This window comes from Oncorhynchus nerka, linkage group LG14 (assembly GCF_034236695.1).
Source record: "Oncorhynchus nerka isolate Pitt River linkage group LG14, Oner_Uvic_2.0, whole genome shotgun sequence".
Taxonomy (NCBI): Eukaryota; Metazoa; Chordata; class Actinopteri; order Salmoniformes; family Salmonidae; genus Oncorhynchus; species Oncorhynchus nerka.
The window spans coordinates 3,989,321-4,008,266 of NC_088409.1; the positions used below are offsets into that span (position 1 = coordinate 3,989,321).

General features: G+C 46.2%; 3 protein-coding genes across 7 annotated transcripts in view; 2 read left to right on the forward strand and 1 right to left on the reverse strand.

Moving 5' to 3' along the window:
- Positions 1-3,921, forward strand: part of LOC135575091 (skin secretory protein xP2-like) — a 30,951-nt gene extending 27,030 nt beyond the window's left edge. For both annotated transcript variants that reach the window (XM_065027270.1, XM_065027271.1), the window contains exons 3-4: positions 163-289; positions 604-3,921. In XM_065027270.1, coding sequence (XP_064883342.1) covers positions 163-260 — 98 coding nt within the window. In that variant the 3' untranslated portion in view covers positions 261-289; positions 604-3,921. The remainder of the gene's footprint in view (positions 1-162; positions 290-603) is intronic.
- A 2,501-nt stretch (positions 3,922-6,422) lies between these two features.
- Positions 6,423-13,026, reverse strand: LOC135575093 (2-iminobutanoate/2-iminopropanoate deaminase-like). 2 transcript variants are annotated; one of them, XM_065027275.1, is made up of 6 exons: positions 12,851-13,023; positions 10,753-10,858; positions 9,374-9,428; positions 9,208-9,276; positions 7,469-7,524; positions 6,423-6,729 (listed from the first exon to the last, which is right to left on the reverse strand). In XM_065027275.1, exons 1-6 carry the CDS (start codon positions 12,913-12,915, stop codon positions 6,670-6,672), a joined length of 411 nt encoding a protein of 136 aa, XP_064883347.1. In that variant the 5' UTR covers positions 12,916-13,023; the 3' UTR covers positions 6,423-6,669. The 2 variants fall into 2 exon arrangements, with proteins under 2 accessions (XP_064883347.1, XP_064883348.1); XM_065027276.1 differs by lacking the exon at positions 9,208-9,276 and having other exon boundaries at positions 12,851-13,026.
- Positions 13,027-13,247: 221 nt separating this feature from the next.
- pop1 (POP1 homolog, ribonuclease P/MRP subunit) overlaps positions 13,248-18,946 on the forward strand; it is a 54,818-nt gene continuing 49,119 nt past the window's right edge. For 2 of the 3 annotated variants that reach the window (XM_065027272.1, XM_065027274.1), the window contains exons 1-4: positions 13,305-13,385; positions 13,715-13,981; positions 14,468-14,643; positions 15,797-16,057. In XM_065027272.1, coding sequence (XP_064883344.1) covers positions 13,726-13,981; positions 14,468-14,643; positions 15,797-16,057 — 693 coding nt within the window. In that variant the 5' untranslated portion in view covers positions 13,305-13,385; positions 13,715-13,725. Of the gene's footprint in view, positions 13,386-13,714; positions 13,982-14,467; positions 14,644-15,796; positions 16,058-18,946 lie in introns of all 3 variants that reach the window. The other variant, XM_065027273.1, reaches the window with a different exon arrangement.

The window sequence follows — 18,946 nt, forward strand, 5'->3', positions numbered from 1 at the left end:
AACAGAGAGAGGTTTGACTCTAGGGCTCTCTGCTACTATTCACCAAGCCGGCTCTGCTGAACAAGATGATCTGGTAACAGAGAGAGGTTTGACTCTAGGGCTCTCACACACACACACACACGACCCGCCAGGCGTTGATTTCCTGTGTATTTTGTTTTCCAGGTGTTCCGGTGGTTGTGTCGGCGGTGGCACAGGAAGCAGCAGCCTTGGTGTTGGCTGGACTGGCACAGGAAGCAGAGAAAGACAAGAAACAGAACTAAGAAGAGAGATCAAACTGAGGAGGTCGCTGGTAAGACCCCCTCCCCCAGATGATACCCAGACAGAACAGACACCCATTAAAAACATTGAACTATTCTCACAGATGATGACATGCCACTAAGCAAATTCAATGTAAAACAACAACGTGAGTCTTTCATTGAATATAAATTATCTTGAATTTCCCCCCAATTTCAAGGACTTGATGATGTGTATATAAGAGCATACAAGCTTTAATGTCTATGAACAAGGAATCTAATTAACTCCGATTATTGAATAATGTACTTATGTTACTCGATATACAAGCATGTGTAACTAAATACAATTTGTTATGTTTGTGTCTTTCAGTGGCCTGGGAAACACAACCTTCTTGGATAAAACCTCAGTTTTTACATTCAGAGACGATTTGTAGATAAGATGCACAACCCAAAGACCAGGAAGTTAAAAACACACACAGTCATCTGCCACAACGATGACAGACCAGGAAGTTAAAAACACACACACACACACACACTCATCTACCACAACGATGACAGACCAGCTCAATACATATTCCTGTCAGGGTGTGTCCCAAATGGCACCTAATTCCCTGATGAGGGGATAGGGTGTCACCAAAGTGCCTTCCCATCCTGGAAATATGGATGGGTCACTTTTCTTCTTCTATTGGTAATAACACCTGGGCTTCCAACCATGTAACATGGAGAAACCTGGGCTTCCAGCCATGTAACCTGGAGACACCTGGGCTTCCAACCATGTAGCCTGGAGACACCTGGGCTTCCAACCATGTAACCTGGAGACACCTGGGCTTCCAACCATGTAACCTGGAGACACCTGGGCTTCCAACCATGTAACCTGGAGACACCTGGGCTTCCAACCATGTAACCTGAAGACACCTGGGCTTCCAACCATGTAGCCTGGAGACACCTGGGCTTCCAACCATGTAACCTGGAGACACCTGGGCTTCCAACCATGTAACCTGGAGACACCTGGGCTTCCAGCCATGTAACCTGGGCTTCCACCTGAACTCTCTGACTCCCAATTACCTGGAGCCACCTGGGCTTCCACCTGAACTTTCTGACTCCCAATTACCTGGAGCCACCTGGGCTTCCACCTGAACTCTCTGACTCCCAATTACCAGGAGCCACCTGGGCTTCCACCTGAACGTTTACTCCCAATTACCTGAAGCCACCTGGGCTTCCACCTGAACTCTCTGACTCCCAATTACCTGGAGCCACCTGGGCTTCCACCTGAACTTTCTGACTCCCAATTACCTGGAGCCACCTGGGCTTCCACCTGAACTTTCTGACTCCCAATTACCTGGAGCCACCTGGGCTTCCACCTGAACTTTCTGACTCCCAATTACCTGGAGCCACCTGGGCTTCCACCTGAACGTTTACTCCCAATTACCTGAAGCCACCTGGGCTTCCACCTGAACTTTCTGACTCCCAATTACCTGGAGCCACCTGGGCTTCCACCTGAACTTTCTGACTCCCAATTACCTGAAGCCAGCTGGGCTTCCAACTGAACACTGACTCTCTCTAACAGACAGCTGTGGTGAAGCCAAACGATGCACTACTTTAGCAACAAACTGTGAAGGTTCAGAGACAGACTACACGGTCACTTTAAGGTTGTCAATATGGAGTCAATGTTGTGTTGGAACAGTTTCTCGGTGGGAGAATGTTTCATAATAAATACTACTTGACTTTTACTAGCTAGACAAACAATCTAACAAACTGTTCTTCTGGACTAGACTGAACCCTGCTGATGTGGAACTCAAATCTAACAAACTGTTCTTCTGGACTAGACTGAACCCTGCTGATGTGGAACTCAAATCTAACAAACTGTTCTTCTGGACTAGACTGAACCCTGCTGATGTGGAACTCGATCTAACAAACTGTTCTTCTGGACTAGAATGAACCCTGCTGATAGGGGAAGTCAATATAACAAACTGTTCTTCTGGACTAGACTGAACCCTGCTGATAGGGGAAGTCAATATAACAAACTGTTCTTCTGGACTAGACTGAACCCTGCTGATGTGGAACTCGATCTAACAAACTGTTCTTCTGGACTAGACTGAACCCTGCTGATAGGGGAAGTCAATATAACAAACTGTTCTTCTGGACTAGACTGAACCCTGCTGATAGGGGAAGTCAATCTAACAAACTGTTCTTCTGGACTAGACTGAACCCTGCTGATAGGGGAAGTCATTAATGAATTAATGATTACTTCAATAAGGTTATTTAACAGGTAGATAAGGAACACTAAGAGCTTAACAGTAGATGCTGGTCCATGTTGACTCTACAAGGTGTCGAAAGCGTTCCACAGGGATGCTGGTCCTTGTTGACTCTACAAGGTGTCGAAAGCGTTCCACAGGGATGCTGGCCCATGTTGACTCTACAAGGTGTCGAAAGCGTTCCACAGGGATGCTGGCCCATGTTGACTCTACAAGGTGTCGAAAGCGTTCCACAGGGATGCTGGCCCATGTTGACTCTACAAGGTGTCGAAAGCGTTCCACAGGGATGCTGGCCCATGTTGACTCTACAAGGTGTCGAAAGCGTTCCACAGGGATGCTGGCCCTTGTTGACTCTACAAGGTGTCGAAAGCGTTCCACAGGGATGCTGGCCCTTGTTGACTCCAATGCATCCCCACAGTTGTGTCAAGATGGCTGGATGTCCTTTGGGTGGTGAACCATTCTTGATATTCAACGGCTCTTAAAGCCACACACATCCATGTCTCAAAGCGTATAAATCCTTCTTTAACCCGTCTCCTCCCCTTCATCTACATGTCTCCTCCCCTTCATCTACATGTCTCCTCCCCTTCATCTACATGTCTCCTCCCCTTCATCTACATGTCTCCTCCCCTTCATCTACACTGATTTTGAAGTGGATTTAACGAGTGATCATAGCGTTTACCTGGTCAGTCTGTCATGGAAAGAGAACAGGTGTTCTTAATGTTTTGTCAACCCGGTGTCTGTTTAGTTCTCTTCTTTCTCACCTTGTTTGTTTCAAAATGTCACTATATATAGATTCATGATGAGTCTGTCTGTTTGAGGAGGAGGAGTCCTGATCTCGATGCAGCAGGAAGTGATGTCACTATATATAGATTCATGATGAGTCTGTTTGAGGAGGAGGAGTCCTGATCTCGATGCAGCAGGAAGTGATGTCACTATATATAGATTCATGATGAGTCTGTTTGAGGAGGAGTCCTGATCTCGATGCAGCAGGAAGTGATGTCACTATATATAGATTCATGATGAGTCTGTTTGAGGAGGAGTCCTGATCTCGATGCAGCAGGAAGTGATGTCACTATATATAGATTCATGATGAGTCTGTTTGAGGAGGAGTCCTGATCTCGATGCAGCAGGAAGTGATGTCACTATATATAGATTCATGATGAGTCTGTTTGAGGAGGAGTCCTGATCTCGATGCAGCAGGAAGTGATGTCACTATATATAGATTCATGATGAGTCTGTTTGAGGAGGAGTCCTGATCTCGATGCAGCAGGAAGTGATGTCACTATATATAGATTCATGATGAGTCTGTTTGAGGAGGAGTCCTGATCTCGATGCAGTAGGACATGAGGTACCAAATCGAGTGTAAATGAACTATTCAGTGTGAAAAACACTCAATGGTTAAAAAAAATAAAATAAAGTTATTTAAACTTTGATTTCTACCTTTTTGTGTTATTTATAATAACATGGAGTTACAAGGAGCCGTCACTTGTAGGTTTCTACTTTTTACCTGTCCTCTCTTCACCTGGGAATAATCTGTTACCTTCATACACAGGTACACTCCTGAGCCAACACACACTACAGCTCCTCTCCCTTCATACACAGACCTGAGCCAACACACACTACAGCTCCTCTCCCTTCATACACAGTCCTGAGCCAACACACACTACAGCTCCTCTCCCTTCATACACAGGTACACTCCTGAGCCAACACACACTACAGCTCCTCTCCCTTCATAAACAGGCACAGACCTGAGCCAACACACACTACAGCTCCTCTCCCTTCATACACAGTCCTGAGCCAACACACACTACAGCTCCTCTCCCTTCAGACACAGACCTGAGCCAACACACACTACAGCTCCTCTCCCTTCATACACAGGCACACTCCTGAGCCAACACACACTACAGCTCCTCTCCCTTCATACACAGGTACACTCCTGAGCCAACACACACTACAGCTCCTCTCCCTTCATAAACAGGCACAGACCTGAGCCAACACACACTACAGCTCCTCTCCCTTCATACACAGACCTGAGCCAACACACACTACAGCTCCTCTCCCTTCATACACAGTCCTGAGCCAACACACACTACAGCTCCTCTCCCTTCAGACACAGACCTGAGCCAACACACACTACAGCTCCTCTCCCTTCATACACAGGCACACTCCTGAGCCAACACACACTACAGCTCCTCTCCCTTCAGACACAGTCCTGAGCCAACACACACTACAGCTCCTCTCCCTTCATACACAGACACAGTCCTGAGCCAACACACACTACAGCTCCTCTCCCTTCATACACAGACACAGTCCTGAGCCAACACACACTACAGCTCCTCTCCCTTCATACACAGACCTGAGCCAACACACTACAGCTCCTCTCCCTTCATACACAGACCTGAGCCAACACACTACAGCTCCTCTCCCTTCAGACACAGTCCTGAGCCAACACACTACAGCTCCTCTCCCTTCATACACAGACCTGAGCCAACACACACTACAGCTCCTCTCCCTTCATACACAGACCTGAGCCAACACACACTACAGCTCCTCTACCTTCATACACAGACACAGTCCTGAGCCAACACACACTACAGCTCCTCTCCCTTCATACACAGACACAGTCCTGAGCCAACACACACTACAGCTCCTCTCCCTTCATACAGACACAGTCCTGAGCCAACACACACTACAGCTCCTCTCCCTTCATACACAGACCTGAGCCAACACACTACAGCTCCTCTCCCTTCATACACAGACCTGAGCCAACACACTACAGCTCCTCTCCCTTCATACACAGACCTGAGCCAACACACTACAGCTCCTCTACCTTCATACACAGACCTGAGCCAACACACACTACAGCTCCTCTCCCTTCATACACAGACACAGACCTGAGCCAACACACACTACAGCTCCTCTCCCTTCAGACACAGACCTGAGCCAACACACACTACAGCTCCTCTCCCTTCAGACACAGACCTGAGCCAACACACACTACAGCTCCTCTCCCTTCATACACAGACCTGAGCCAACACACACTACAGCTCCTCTCCCTTCATACACAGTCCTAAGCCAACACACACTACAGCTCCTCTCCCTTCATACACAGTCCTGAGCCAACACACACTACAGCTCCTCTCCCTTCATACACAGGTACACTCCTGAGCCAACACACACTACAGCTCCTCTACCTTCAACAACCACCTCGGGCTGGAATGCAAAAGATTGTTTAATCTTTAAAGGTCTTGGTATTAGATAAGACAGCCACAGGAGTCTGGTTCATCCTGAACAACAACTCTGGAGTCTCTGAATACCTAACTGGCATTTCCCAAAAGGTTCAGTCTGTCAACCTCCCCCTGACCTTATCAATGGCTCTGCATGCCATTGTAGAGAGACTGACGTTTTTAGTAGGTGTGTGACTATGTGTTGGGCAATAGGATTAAAGAGGTTTGATGTTCTTTTCTATGCCAGACCTTGAAACAGTGGTCGCTGTTCTTCTGTTATATATTCATTCTGATAAGAGCGTTCTGTGTCCTGCACTAAACTGTCTGTACAGTCGAAATAAAGCTTTGTTTACTAAAACCTAGACTGAGTTTGGTTTGTAGCTGGAGAGAGAGAGGGGGGGGGGGGGGTTGGTTTGGAGCTGGAGAGAGGGGGGGGGGGTTTAGCAGTGCGGAGCGCCTCCGTGATACAGAGAAGAGCAGTCTCAGTTGAATGACTAGTCTTGAAACCTGACTGATTTGGATCAAGAAGGTCATTCTGAGAGAGATAGCGGGAGAGCTGGCCAAGGACGGCACGTTCAAGAGTTTTGATGACCGACTGCACAGTTGATGTGGTGAGCAACCGTTGTCAGTCAGGAAGTACCAGAACCATTACCTCATCACGTAGGTCACACCTCAGCAGCCAATAAGAATGATGCTGTAGAACCTGCAACAGTCTTCTACAGATTTATTCACCAATAAACTCACTCAGTGCTTTAAATCATTTGGAAAATAGCTGCATACATTCTATTCATTTGTTTTGACTTTATTTTTAAACAGGAAGTGATGTTTTATTGGACCATCTTAATAACCAATGGAAATGATTCACTATACGCTGGTATTGTGATGGCACGTCATTTTATGGGACATGAGGGGGTTGTTGATTTTTCCTGTTCTGTCGCTGACGTTTAGGCTACATCAAGAGACCTCAGTCAGAGGGCCCAGAACAGCAACAGCTTCAATCTCTACAAGCCCACCCTGAGAGAGAGAGACACACAGAGAGAGAGAGAGACAGAGACACAGAGAGAGACAGAGACACAGAGAGAGAGAGAGACAGAGACAGAGACACACAGAGAGACAGAGAGAGAGACAGAGACACACAGAGAGAGAGAGACACACAGAGAGAGAGAGAGAGAGAGAGAGAGACACACAGAGAGAGAGAGAGAGAGAGACACAGAGAGAGAGAGAGAGACACACAGAGAGAGAGAGAGAGCGAGAGAGAGAGAGAGCGAGAGAGAGAGACACACACAGAGAGAGAGAGAGAGCGAGAGAGAGAGAGCGAGAGAGAGAGACACACACAGAGAGAGAGAGAGAGCGAGAGAGAGAGAGCGAGAGAGAGAGAGAGAGACACAGAGAGAGAGAGACAGAGACACAGAGACACAGAGAGAGAGAGAGAGAGAGAGAGAGACACACAGAGAGAGAGAGAGACACACAGAGAGAGAGAGAGAGAGAGACAGAGACACAGAGAGAGAGAGAGAGAGAGACACAGAGAGAGAGAGAGAGAGAGACACACAGAGAGAGAGAGAGAGGGAGAGAGAGACAGAGACACAGAGAGAGAGAGAGAGACAGAGACACACAGAGAGAGAGAGAGGGAGAGAGAGACCGAGACAAAAATAGCATTCAAGTACTTCTCAGGTTTGTTGTCAGTAAACATCACATGGTTAGGTTCTGTATCGCCATGGAAACAGTGTAATGAGATGAAGCGTCAGATCCTCACCCTGGGCAGAGCAGCGACCTGGTAGGCAGCCCTAGCTGGGAAGCTACTGCTGAAAACTAAAAGAGGAGAGGAACACAAACATGGTTACATACTGTAGATCTGATACAAGACTTAATTAACGTCTTTTTCTCCCCAATTTCGCGGTATCCAATTGTTTTAATTGCTACTATCTTGTCTACTATCTTGTCTTATCGCTACAACTCCCGTACGGGCTCGGGAGAGACGAAGGTTGAAGGTCATGCGTCCTCCGATACACAACCCAACCAAGCCGCACTGCTTCTTAACACAGCGCGCATCCAACCCGGAAGCCAGCCGCACCAATGTGTCGGAGGAAACACCGTGCACCTGGCAACCTTGGTTAGCGTGTGCCTTGCCCCGGCCCGCCACAGGAGTCGCTGGTGCGCGATGAGATAAGGATATCCCGACCGGCCAACTCCTCCCTAACCCGGACGACGCTAGGCCAGTTGTGCGTCGCCCCACAGAGCTCCCGGTCGCGGCCGGTTACGACAGAGCCTGGGCGCGAACCCAGAGTCTCTGGTGGCACAGCTGGCACTGCAGTACAGCGCCCTTAACCAACATGCAGTCCAAGTTGTTAGGGAATCATCTTACGTAGACAGACACGGCTTGTCAATCAGGTCAGCGAGGTTTAGATGCTGACTGAATCTGTATGAAGGTAGGTACCTCTACCTTTAACTCCAGTCACTGTCATGGCTCAAACCTACTCAAGGGAAGTGCCACAAACATGATCATCCCCACCTCCCTGACATACCATACTCAGTCTCTTGGGAAACAGGGACACCTTGTGGACACTATGTGAAGTGCGCCTCCCTTACATACCATACTCAGTCTCTTGGGAAACAGTGACACCTTGTGGACAATATGAAGTGCGCCTCCCTTACATACCATACTCAGTCTCTTGGGAAACAGCGACACCTTGTGGACACGATGTGAAGTGCGCCTCCCTTACATACCATACTCAGTCTCTTGGGAAACAGCGACACCTTGTGGACACGATGTGAAGTGCGCCTCCCTTACATACCATACTCAGTCTCTTGGGAAACAGCGACACCTTGTGGACACGATGTGAAGTGCGCCTCCCTTTACATACCATACTCAGTCTCTTGGGAAACAGCGACACCTTGTGGACACGATGTGAAGTGCCAGATAACCTTCAGAATACTTCTAATACATATCAGCATAACAAAACAAGGAGGATCCCAACAACATGAATATTCAAAAGGAAGGATCCCAACAACATGAATATTCAACAGGAAGGATCCCAACAACATGAATATTCAAAAGGAAGGATCCCAACAACATGAATATTCAACAGGAAGGATCCCAACAACATGAATATTCAGAGCATCCAACAAGAAGGGTCCCAACAACATGAATATTCAACGAGAAGGATCCCAACAACATGAATATTCAACAGGAAGGGTCCCAACATGAATATTCAACAGGAAGGGTCCCAACAACATGAATATTCAACAGGAAGAGTCCCAACAACATGAATATTCAACAAGAAGGATCCCAACAACATGAATATTCAACAGGAAGGATCCCAACAACATGAATATTTAACAGGAAGGATCCCAACAACATGAATATTCAACAGGAAGGATCCCAACAACATGAATATTCAACATGAAGGATCCCAACAACATGAATATTCAACATGAAGGATCCCAACAACATGAATATTCAACAGGAAGGATCCCAACAACAGAGAAACGTACATGTTTTATAGACATCATTCACACTGACGAAGTCATTCATATCAGCCAAAAGAACCGTGGTTTTCACGACTGTGGGAAAAGAAAAACAAATCAGGAAATTAATGGTTTTTGCTAGATACAGTTTAAAACATCTAATACAAGTTTTTATAAAAACATCATAACTTACCACTGTCATATCCACACCCTGCTTCCTTCAGGATCTCCCCCATGTTTACCAGAGCCTGTATGGGGTAGAAATAGAGGGAAAGGTAATGCATTCAACTGAAATCTGTCTTCCGCATTTAACTGACCTTATCGACATCCACGGAGCCCGGGGAACAATGGGTTGACTGTCTTGTTCGGGGGAACAGTGGGTTAACTGTCTTGTTCAGGGGAACAGTGGGTTAACTGCCTTGTTCAGGGGAACAGTGGGTTAACTGCCTTGTTCAGGGGAACAGTGGGTTAACTGCCTTGTTCAGGGGAACAGTGGGTTAACTGCCTTGTTCAGGGGAACAGTGGGTTGACTGCCTTGTTCAGGGGAACAGTGGGTTGACTGCCTTGTTCAGGGGAACAGTGGGTTAACTGCCTTGTTCAGGGGAACAGTGGGTTAACTGCCTTGTTCAGGGGAACAGTGGGTTAACTGTCTTGTTCAGGGGAACAGTGGGTTAACTGCCTTGTTCAGGGGAACAGTGGGTTAACTGTCTTGTTCAGGGGAACAATGGGTTAACTGTCTTGTTCAGGGGGAACAGTGGGTTAACTGTCTTGTTCAGGGGGAACAGTGGGTTAACTGTCTTGTTCAGGGGGAACAGTGGGTTAACTGCCTTGTTCAGGGGGAACAGTGGGTTAACTGCCTTGTTCAGGGGAACAGTGGGTTAACTGCCTTGTTCAGGGGGAACAGTGGGTTAACTGCCTTGTTCGGGGGAACAGTGGGTTAACTGTCTTGTTCGGGGGAACAGTGGGTTAACTGTCTTGTTCAGTGGGTTAACTGGGGGAACAGTGGGTTAACTGTCTTGTTCGGGGGGAACAGTGGGTTAACTGTCTTGTTCGGGGGAACAGTGGGTTAACTGCCTTGTTCAGGGGAACAGTGGGTTAACTGCCTTGTTCAGGGGGAACAGTGGGTTAACTGCCTTGTTCAGGGGAACAGTGGGTTAACTGCCTTGTTCAGGGGGAACAGTGGGTTAACTGCCTTGTTCAGGGGGAACAGTGGGTTAACTGCCTTGTTCGGGGGAACAGTGGGTTAACTGCCTTGTTCGGGGGAACAGTGGGTTAACTGCCTTGTTCGGGGGAACAGTGGGTTAACTGCCTTGTTCGGGGGAACAGTGGGTTAACTGCCTTGTTCGGGGGAACAGTGGGTTAACTGCCTTGTTCGGGGGAACAGTGGGTTAACTGTCTTGTTCGGGGGAACAGTGGGTTAACTGTCTTGTTCAGGGGGAACAGTGGGTTAACTGTCTTGTTCAGGGGAACAGTGAGTTAACTGTCTTGTTCAGGGGGAACAGTGAGTTAACTGTCTTGTTCAGGGGAACAGTGAGTTTCTAAGCTTCACCTCACCTCTAAGCTTCACCTCACCTGTTTGGTCTGAGCCTGGACCCCTCCCTCCACCAGCTGACCAGAGGCAGGGTCCATCCCCAGCTGGCCTGACACGTACATGGTCCTGTCCACCACCACCGCCTGGCTGGGAGACAGAACAACCAATATGAACACAGGACTGGGAGACAGAACAACCAATATGAACACAGGACTGGGAGACAGAACAACCAATATGAACACAGGGCTGGACAGCTGATAAGATATGTACCAACATGGGGCAGGTGAAATGTTCTGTCACATTCAAGACAATAATAATACTACGACTACTACTACTACTGATACTACTGATACTACTACTACTACTGCTGATACTGATACTACTACTACTGATACTACTGATACTACTACTACTACTACTACTACTGATACTACTACTGCTACTACTGCTACTACCACCACCACGACTACTGCTACTACTACTACTACTGTTACTACTACTACTACTACTACTGCTACTACTACTACTGATACTACTACTACTGATACTACTACTACTGATACTGATACTACCACCACCACTGATACCACTGATACTACTACCACTGATACTACTACTACTACCACTGATACTACTACTACTACTACTACCACTGATACTACTACTACTACTACTACCACTGATACTACTACTACTACTACTACCACTGATACTACTACTACTACTACCACTGATACTACTACTACTACTACTACTACTACTACTACTACTACTACTACTACTACTACCACTACTACTACTACTACTACCACTGATACTACTACTACCGTTACTACTACTACTACTACCACTACTACTACTACTACTGATACTACTACTACTACCTAAATGAAGCAAACAAATCAAATGTCCTCAGATACTACCACCACCACTACTACTACTACTACCACTACTACCACCACCACTACTGATACTACTACTACCACTACTACCACCACCACTACTGATACTACTACTACCACTACTGATACTACTACTACCACTACTACCACCACCACTACTGATACTACTACTACCACTACTACCACCACTACTGATACTACTACTACCACTACTACCACCACTACTGATACTACTACTACCACTACTACTACCACTACTACCACCACCACCACTACTGATACTACTACTACTACTACTACTGTTACTACTACTACCACTACCACTGATACTACTACCACTACTACTGATACTACTACTACTACCACTGATACTACTACTACCACTACCACTACCACTACTACTACTGATACTACCACTACTACTACTACCTAAATGAAGCAAAAAAATCAAATGTCCTCAGTCTTTTCCACCCAGAACACAATTAACACTGTTGTTTGACTGTCCTGAAATCTAAATTGATACGTTACTGCCACCTACTGGTTAAACTGAGCAACCACACTGGGGACTGTTTCTGAATGTCATGTAATGGAATAATAGTGTGTACAATATACAATAGGCTTTTAAAGGAACGTAGAGTGCGCAACGACAGTGCCAGTCCACAGAATGCTCCATTCCAACACATACCCTCTGTGCCAACTCTGCCATTCACAGTCCTTCAGTCAAAAAGCAGTTTAACCTGAAATAAAACTCAAAGCTCTCTCTCTCTCCAGTTTACAGCGGCGCCACAGCTCCACCTCCCACGATTATTGGGTGAAAAGGGGGACACCCCCTACCGTAAACAGACGGCGAATGTCCCTTCACAGACAGAACAGAAATGCCAATACCGCATGTGTGATTCATTGTACCCTGCGTAGACACACGAACAATGTTTAAAATAGTTGCTTACTGAATGAATGCAAACAAGAATATACTATTCTTATATACACACAAATACGCCGGACTCCGACATTGCTCGTCCTAATATTTCTATATTCCATTATTTAACATCGTGCACCTGCACTGTTAGATACTATAGCGCCGTTGAATATAGAAACACAAGCATTTCGCTACAACCACAATAGCATCTTGCTAAATATGTATATGCGATCAATTTGATTTGATTTGATTTTAAAATTTAAAAAAATAGTTCAGCACCTTTAGATCAACAGTATGAAGAAGGCTGCACAGACCACTTACCTGTACGGCCCGATAGCTGCTGGCGCTTTAGTGGTGTTCATTATCTTCCTGATGATCGAAGACATGATTAGAATTCGACACAAAAAAAACTCTTCACTTAAAACAAAGAAGTTCCTGCTCTGAAGCCCGTGGATCTCTGAAATGACAGATCAGCTGGTAGAGAGCGTCTACTACCGTAAAGTCTCAACTAAACGGGCCTACAGGTTCATAGACCCACAACTTATATTGTAATCGTTGTGGGTATTGGCAGGGTACTGATTCTTGCCCAAAAACCGAAATGACGCTAAATTCAAAAAGTGTCATTTATTTTCTGACAATTTTGCCATATTTTATTGACGTGACTAAATATATCTACTACATAAATAAAGTTTAAATAAAATGTAAAAAAAAATATCTACTATATACTACGTTTCCCATGAACACAATTTAACCGGAACAAGATATACGTCATATTTATGCGGAAGAGCTGTAGACATAAATGTGAGTTTACGGCGTGGTTTTGAAATATAACTGTTCCTCCATTCAGGATTTGAAAGTGAATATGTTTTCAGTTACCTTTACAAATACATTGTGGTGTGATGGAAGTGGATAACTTCATAACTCTTTAGCGTAGCCTGTTTTTTTGTCATGCAAAGTAGTCGCAATGTGTATCAAGCTTGCTAAGTAGCTAATTTAGCTAGCTAGTCTGCCGAGCTGGAGATTGACTGGCATGTCTTTCAAAGATTTGCAGACAATAACATCCGATCAGTGACTGTGCAATTCACTCTTAAATAGTAGCTAGTAGCCTGCTCGTGTCCCACGATAGGATCATTTTTGACAGCACCACTAGCCTTATTATCAATGAGTCATGTTTATTTTCTGCAGAGCTATCGAAAATGTCTACAGCCAAGCACAGGATGCGCGATAAGAAGATGAGGAACCAGCCGATCAACGTCACCTATTCCTCACAGGGCAACTCACACTGGAGGAACGGAGGGGACACTCCTACAGGTCGAGGCCATGATCTGTCTCCACATCCATGGGGCCAGGGGTCCTCCCACTCTGGCCATGCCCAGGGAGGGGGCTGGGTCCGGGGCCACCAGAGAGAAGGACACGGGGGATACCCGCAGGCTCTGCCCACACACATCACTGGTAAAGAACACCTTCCTCTGCATACATTTACATTTAAGTCATTTAGCAGACGCTCTTATCCAGAGCGACTTACAAATTGGTGCATTCACCTTATGACATCCAGTGGAACAGTAGTGCATCTAAATCTTTTAAGGGGGGTGAGAGGGATTACTTTATCCTATCCTAGGTATTCCTTAAAGAGGTGGGGTTTCAGGTGTCTCCGGAAGGTGGTGATTGACTCCGCTGTCCTGGCGTCGTGAGGGAGTTTGTTCCACCAATTGCATACAGTTGTCAAATGTATTTTAAAATGGATGCTCATGTCTTGATGGGTTTTAAACTGATACAGGTTCTAACTGAGCACTTCTGCATGTCAATGTTGAACCATCTGTAAATGAACAGCTTTTATTACATTCAATTCAAATGGCATTTAGAATGAGTCTGATGCTCCAATCCATTGACTCCCAGCCAGCCTTTTGTGATGTGTGGTGCTGTGCCTCCTCTCCTCAGCCTCAGCGTTTGCCAAGGCCCGGGCTGCAGAGGTGAAGGCCATGTTGATGGCCGTCACCAAGACAACAGGCAGCTCCCATGTGTTTGGAGCTCTTCCTAAACACATGAGGAGAAGAGCCATGAGCCATAACACCAAGAGACTGCCCTGCAGGCTGAGAGATATGGCCAACAACATGGTGGGTTTGTCTAAGTAACACACACAGTCACACTTAGTCACACACACACAGTCACACTTAGTCTCACACACACAGTCACACTTAGTCTCACACACACAGTCACACTTAGTCACACACACACAGTCACACTTAGTCACACACACAGTCACACTTAGTCACACACACTTAGTCTCACACACACACACACACACAGTCACACACACAGTCACACACAGTCACACACACACACACACACACAGTCACACACACACACACACACACACAGTCACACACACAGTCACACACACAGACACACACACACACACACACACACACAGTCACACACACTTAGTCACACGTTCCCAGTCACACTTAGTCACACGTTCCCAGTCACATACACACTCAGTCACTCTGTCACACACTCTCAGTCACACACTCTCAGTCACACACACTCAGTCACACACACTCAGTCACAGTGAAACGCTGCTGCCTTTCTCTCTCTTGACTTTAAAGCATGGTCCCAGATCTGTCTCTGTTATTGTCATGTCCATACATGGAGGAAGGACTGGCCACACCTAGAGCCGGAGTAGTCACACCTAGAGCCGGACTAGTCACACCTAGAGCCGGACTGGCCACACCTAGGACTAGCCACACCTAGAGCCGGACTAGCCACACCTAGAGCCGGACTGGCCACACCTAGAGACGGACTGGCCACACCTAGAGCCGGACTGGCCACACCTAGAGCCGGACTGGCCACACCTAGGACTAGCCACACCTAGAGCCGGACTAGCCACACCTAGAGCCGGACTAGCCACACCTAGAGAGGGACTAGCCACACCTAGAGCCGGACTAGCCACACCTAGGACTGGCCACACCACACCTAGCCACACCGGACTGGCCACACCTAGAGCCGGACTGGCCACACCTAGAGCCGGACTAGCCACACCTAGGACTAGCCACACCTAGAGCCGGACTAGCCACACCTAGAGCCGGACTAGCCACACCTAGAGCCGGACTGGCCACACCTAGGACTAGCCACACCTAGAGCCGGACTAGCCACACCTAGAGCCGGACTAGCCACACCTAGAGCCGGACTAGCCACACCTAGAGCCGGACTAGCCACACCTAGAGCCGGACTAATATAAACATCCTGTATGTTTCCTCTCTGGTCCAGTTGGAGAAGAGTCAGAAGGCTGGTCAGAAGGTGAAGAAGGAACAGTCCAAGAGCAAGAGCCGTAAAGCCCGGCGTCGCCACGGCAACATGCTCCTGGAGTTCAACCGCCGCCAGCGGAAGAACCTGTGGCTGGAGACTCACATCTGGCACGCCAAGCGCTTCCACGTGGTCAAGAGATGGGGCTACTGTCTGGGAGACAGGCCAACCTACAAGTGTTACAGAGCCTGCTACAGAGCCATGAGCTCCCACTGTCTCCTACAGGTTAGTGTCTTTACCCACGGAGGCTTTTGGGGGGCTGGATATCTGGGAAGCACTTTGGGACAACTGATAGGAAATACATTTTGATTTGATTGACTGATTTTATAGGGTCCTGTTCAAATTACGGCTCAATAAGGTTAGGAGTTCTCCAGACCTGGGAAAACTAGTTTTAAATTACTGCTCATTAAGGTTAGAAGTTCTCCAGACCTGGGAAAACTCTGGTTTTAAATTACTGCTCAATAAGGTTAGAAGTTCTCCAGACCTGGGAAAACTCTGGTTTTAAATTACTGCTCAATAAGGTTAGGAGTTCTCCAGACCTGGGAAAACTCTAGTTTTAAATTACTGCTCAATAAGGTTAGGAGTTCTCCAGACCTGGGAAAACTCTAGTTTTAAATTACTGCTCAATAAGGTTAGGAGTTCTCCAGACCTGGGAAAACTCTAGTTTTAAATTACTGCTCAATAAGGTTAGGAGTTCTCCAGACCTGGGAAAACTCTAGTTTTAATTGTTCTTTGTGGAAAGTTTAAATCATTTCTGGGGGACTATTTTCAATACAGATCCACAACAGTGAGGGACATGAATCACCTTAACATTGAGCTAGGTAACAGTGAGGGATATGAATCACCTTAACATTGAGCTAGATCTAGGTGACAGTGAGGGATATGAATCACCTTAACATTGAGCTAGATCTAGGTGACAGTGAGGGATATGAATCACCTTAACATTGAGCTAGATCTAGGTGACAGTGAGGGATATGAATCACCTTAACATTGAGCTAGATCTAGGTGACAGTGAGGGATATGAATCACCTTAACATTGAGCTAGATCTAGGTGACAGTGAGGGATATGAATCACCTTAACATTGAGCTAGATCTAGGTGACAGTGAGGGATATGAATCACCTTAACATTGAGCTAGATCTAGGTGACAGTGAGGGATATGAATCACCTTAACATTGAGCTAGATCTAGGTGACAGTGAGGGATATGAATCACCTTAACATTGAGCTAGATCTAGGTGACAGTGAGGGATATGAATCACCTTAACATTGAGCTAGATCTAGGTGACAGTGAGGGATATGAATCACCTTAACATTGAGCTAGATCTAGGTGACAGTGAGGGATATGAATCACCTTAACATTGAGCTAGGTGACAGTGAGGGATATGAATCACCTTAACATTGAGCTAGGTAACAGTGAGGGATATGAATCACCTTAACATTGAGCTAGGTAACAGTGAGGGATATGAATCACCTTAACATTGAGCTAGGTGACAGTGAGGGATATGAATCACCTTAACATTGAGCTAGGTAACAGTGAGGGATATGAATCACCTTAACATTGAGCTAGGTGACAGTGAGGGATATGAATCACCTTAACATTGAGCTAGGTGACAGTGAGGGATATGAATCACCTTAACATTGAGCTAGGTAACAGTGAGGGATATGAATCACCTTAACATTGAGCTAGGTGACAGTGAGGGATATGAATCACCTTAACATTGAGCTAGGTAACAGTGAGGGACATGAATCACCTTAACATTGAGCTAGGTGACAGTGAGGGATATGAATCACCTTAACATTGAGCTAGGTGACAGTGAGGGATATGAATCACCTTAACATTGAGCTAGGTGACAGTGAGGGATATGAATCACCTTAACATTGAGCTAGGTGACAGTGAGGGATATGAATCACCTTAACATTGAGCTAGGTAACAGTGAGGGACATGAATCACCTTAACATTGAGCTAGGTGACAGTGAGGGATATGAATCACCTTAACATTGAGCTAGGTAACAGTGAGGGACATGAATCACCTTAACATTGAGCTAGATCTAGGTAACAGTGAGGGATATGAATCACCTTAACATTGAGCTAGATCTAGGTAACAGTGAGGGATATGAATCACCTTAACATTGAGCTAGATCTAGGTGACTGTGAGGGATATGAATCACCTTAACATTGAGCTAGGTAACAGTGAGGGACATGAATCACCTTAACATTGAGCTAGGTGACAGTGAGGGATATGAATCACCTTAACATTGAGCTAGGTAACAGTGAGGGACATGAATCACCTTAACATTGAGCTAGGTGACAGTGAGGGATATGAATCACCTTAACATAGATCTAGGTGACAGTGAGGGATATGAATCACCTTAACATTGAGCTAGGTGACAGTGAGGGATATGAATCACCTTAACATTGAGCTAGGTGACAGTGAGGGATATGAATCACCTTAACATTGAGCTAGGTAACAGTGAGGGACATGAATCACCTTAACATTGAGCTAGGTGACAGTGAGGGATATGAATCACCTTAACATTGAGCTAGATCTAGGTGACAGTGAGGGATATGAATCACCTTAACATTGAGCTAGATCTAGGTAACAGTGAGGGATATGAATCACCTTAACATTGAGCTAGATCTAGGTGACAGTGAGGGATATGAATCACCTTAACATTGAGCTAGGTAACAGTGAGGGACATGAATCACCTTAACATTGAGCTAGGTAACAGTGAGGGATATGAATCACCTTAACATTGAGCTAGGTGACAGTGAGGGATATGAATCACCTTAACATTGAGCTAGGTGACAGTGAGGGATATGAATCACCTTAACATTGAGCTAGGTGACAGTGAGGGATATGAATCACCTTAACATTGAGCTAGGTGACAGTGAGGGACATGAATCACCTTAACATTGAGCTAGGTGACAGTGAGGGATATGAATCACCTTAACATTGAGCTAGGTGACAGTGAGGGATATGAATCACCTTAACATTGAGCTAGGTGACAGTGAGGGATATGAATCACCTTAACATTGAGCTAGGTGACAGTGAGGGATATGAATCACCTTAACATTGAGCTAGGTGACAGTGAGGGATATGAATCACCTTAACA

Excerpts from the sequence above, each read along its gene's own strand:
- LOC135575093 (XM_065027275.1), bottom strand. The coding sequence starts at position 12,915 with ATGTCTTCGATCATCAGGAAGATAATGAACACCACTAAAGCGCCAGCA. Across the intron at positions 7,525-9,207 it reads GAATGATGTCTATAAAACAT|TTTTCAGCAGTAGCTTCCCA; the intron begins GTACGTTTCTCT and ends CTCCTCTTTTAG. Across the intron at positions 6,730-7,468 it reads AGGTCGCTGCTCTGCCCAGG|GGTGGGCTTGTAGAGATTGA; the intron begins GTGAGGATCTGA and ends TCTCTCTCTCAG.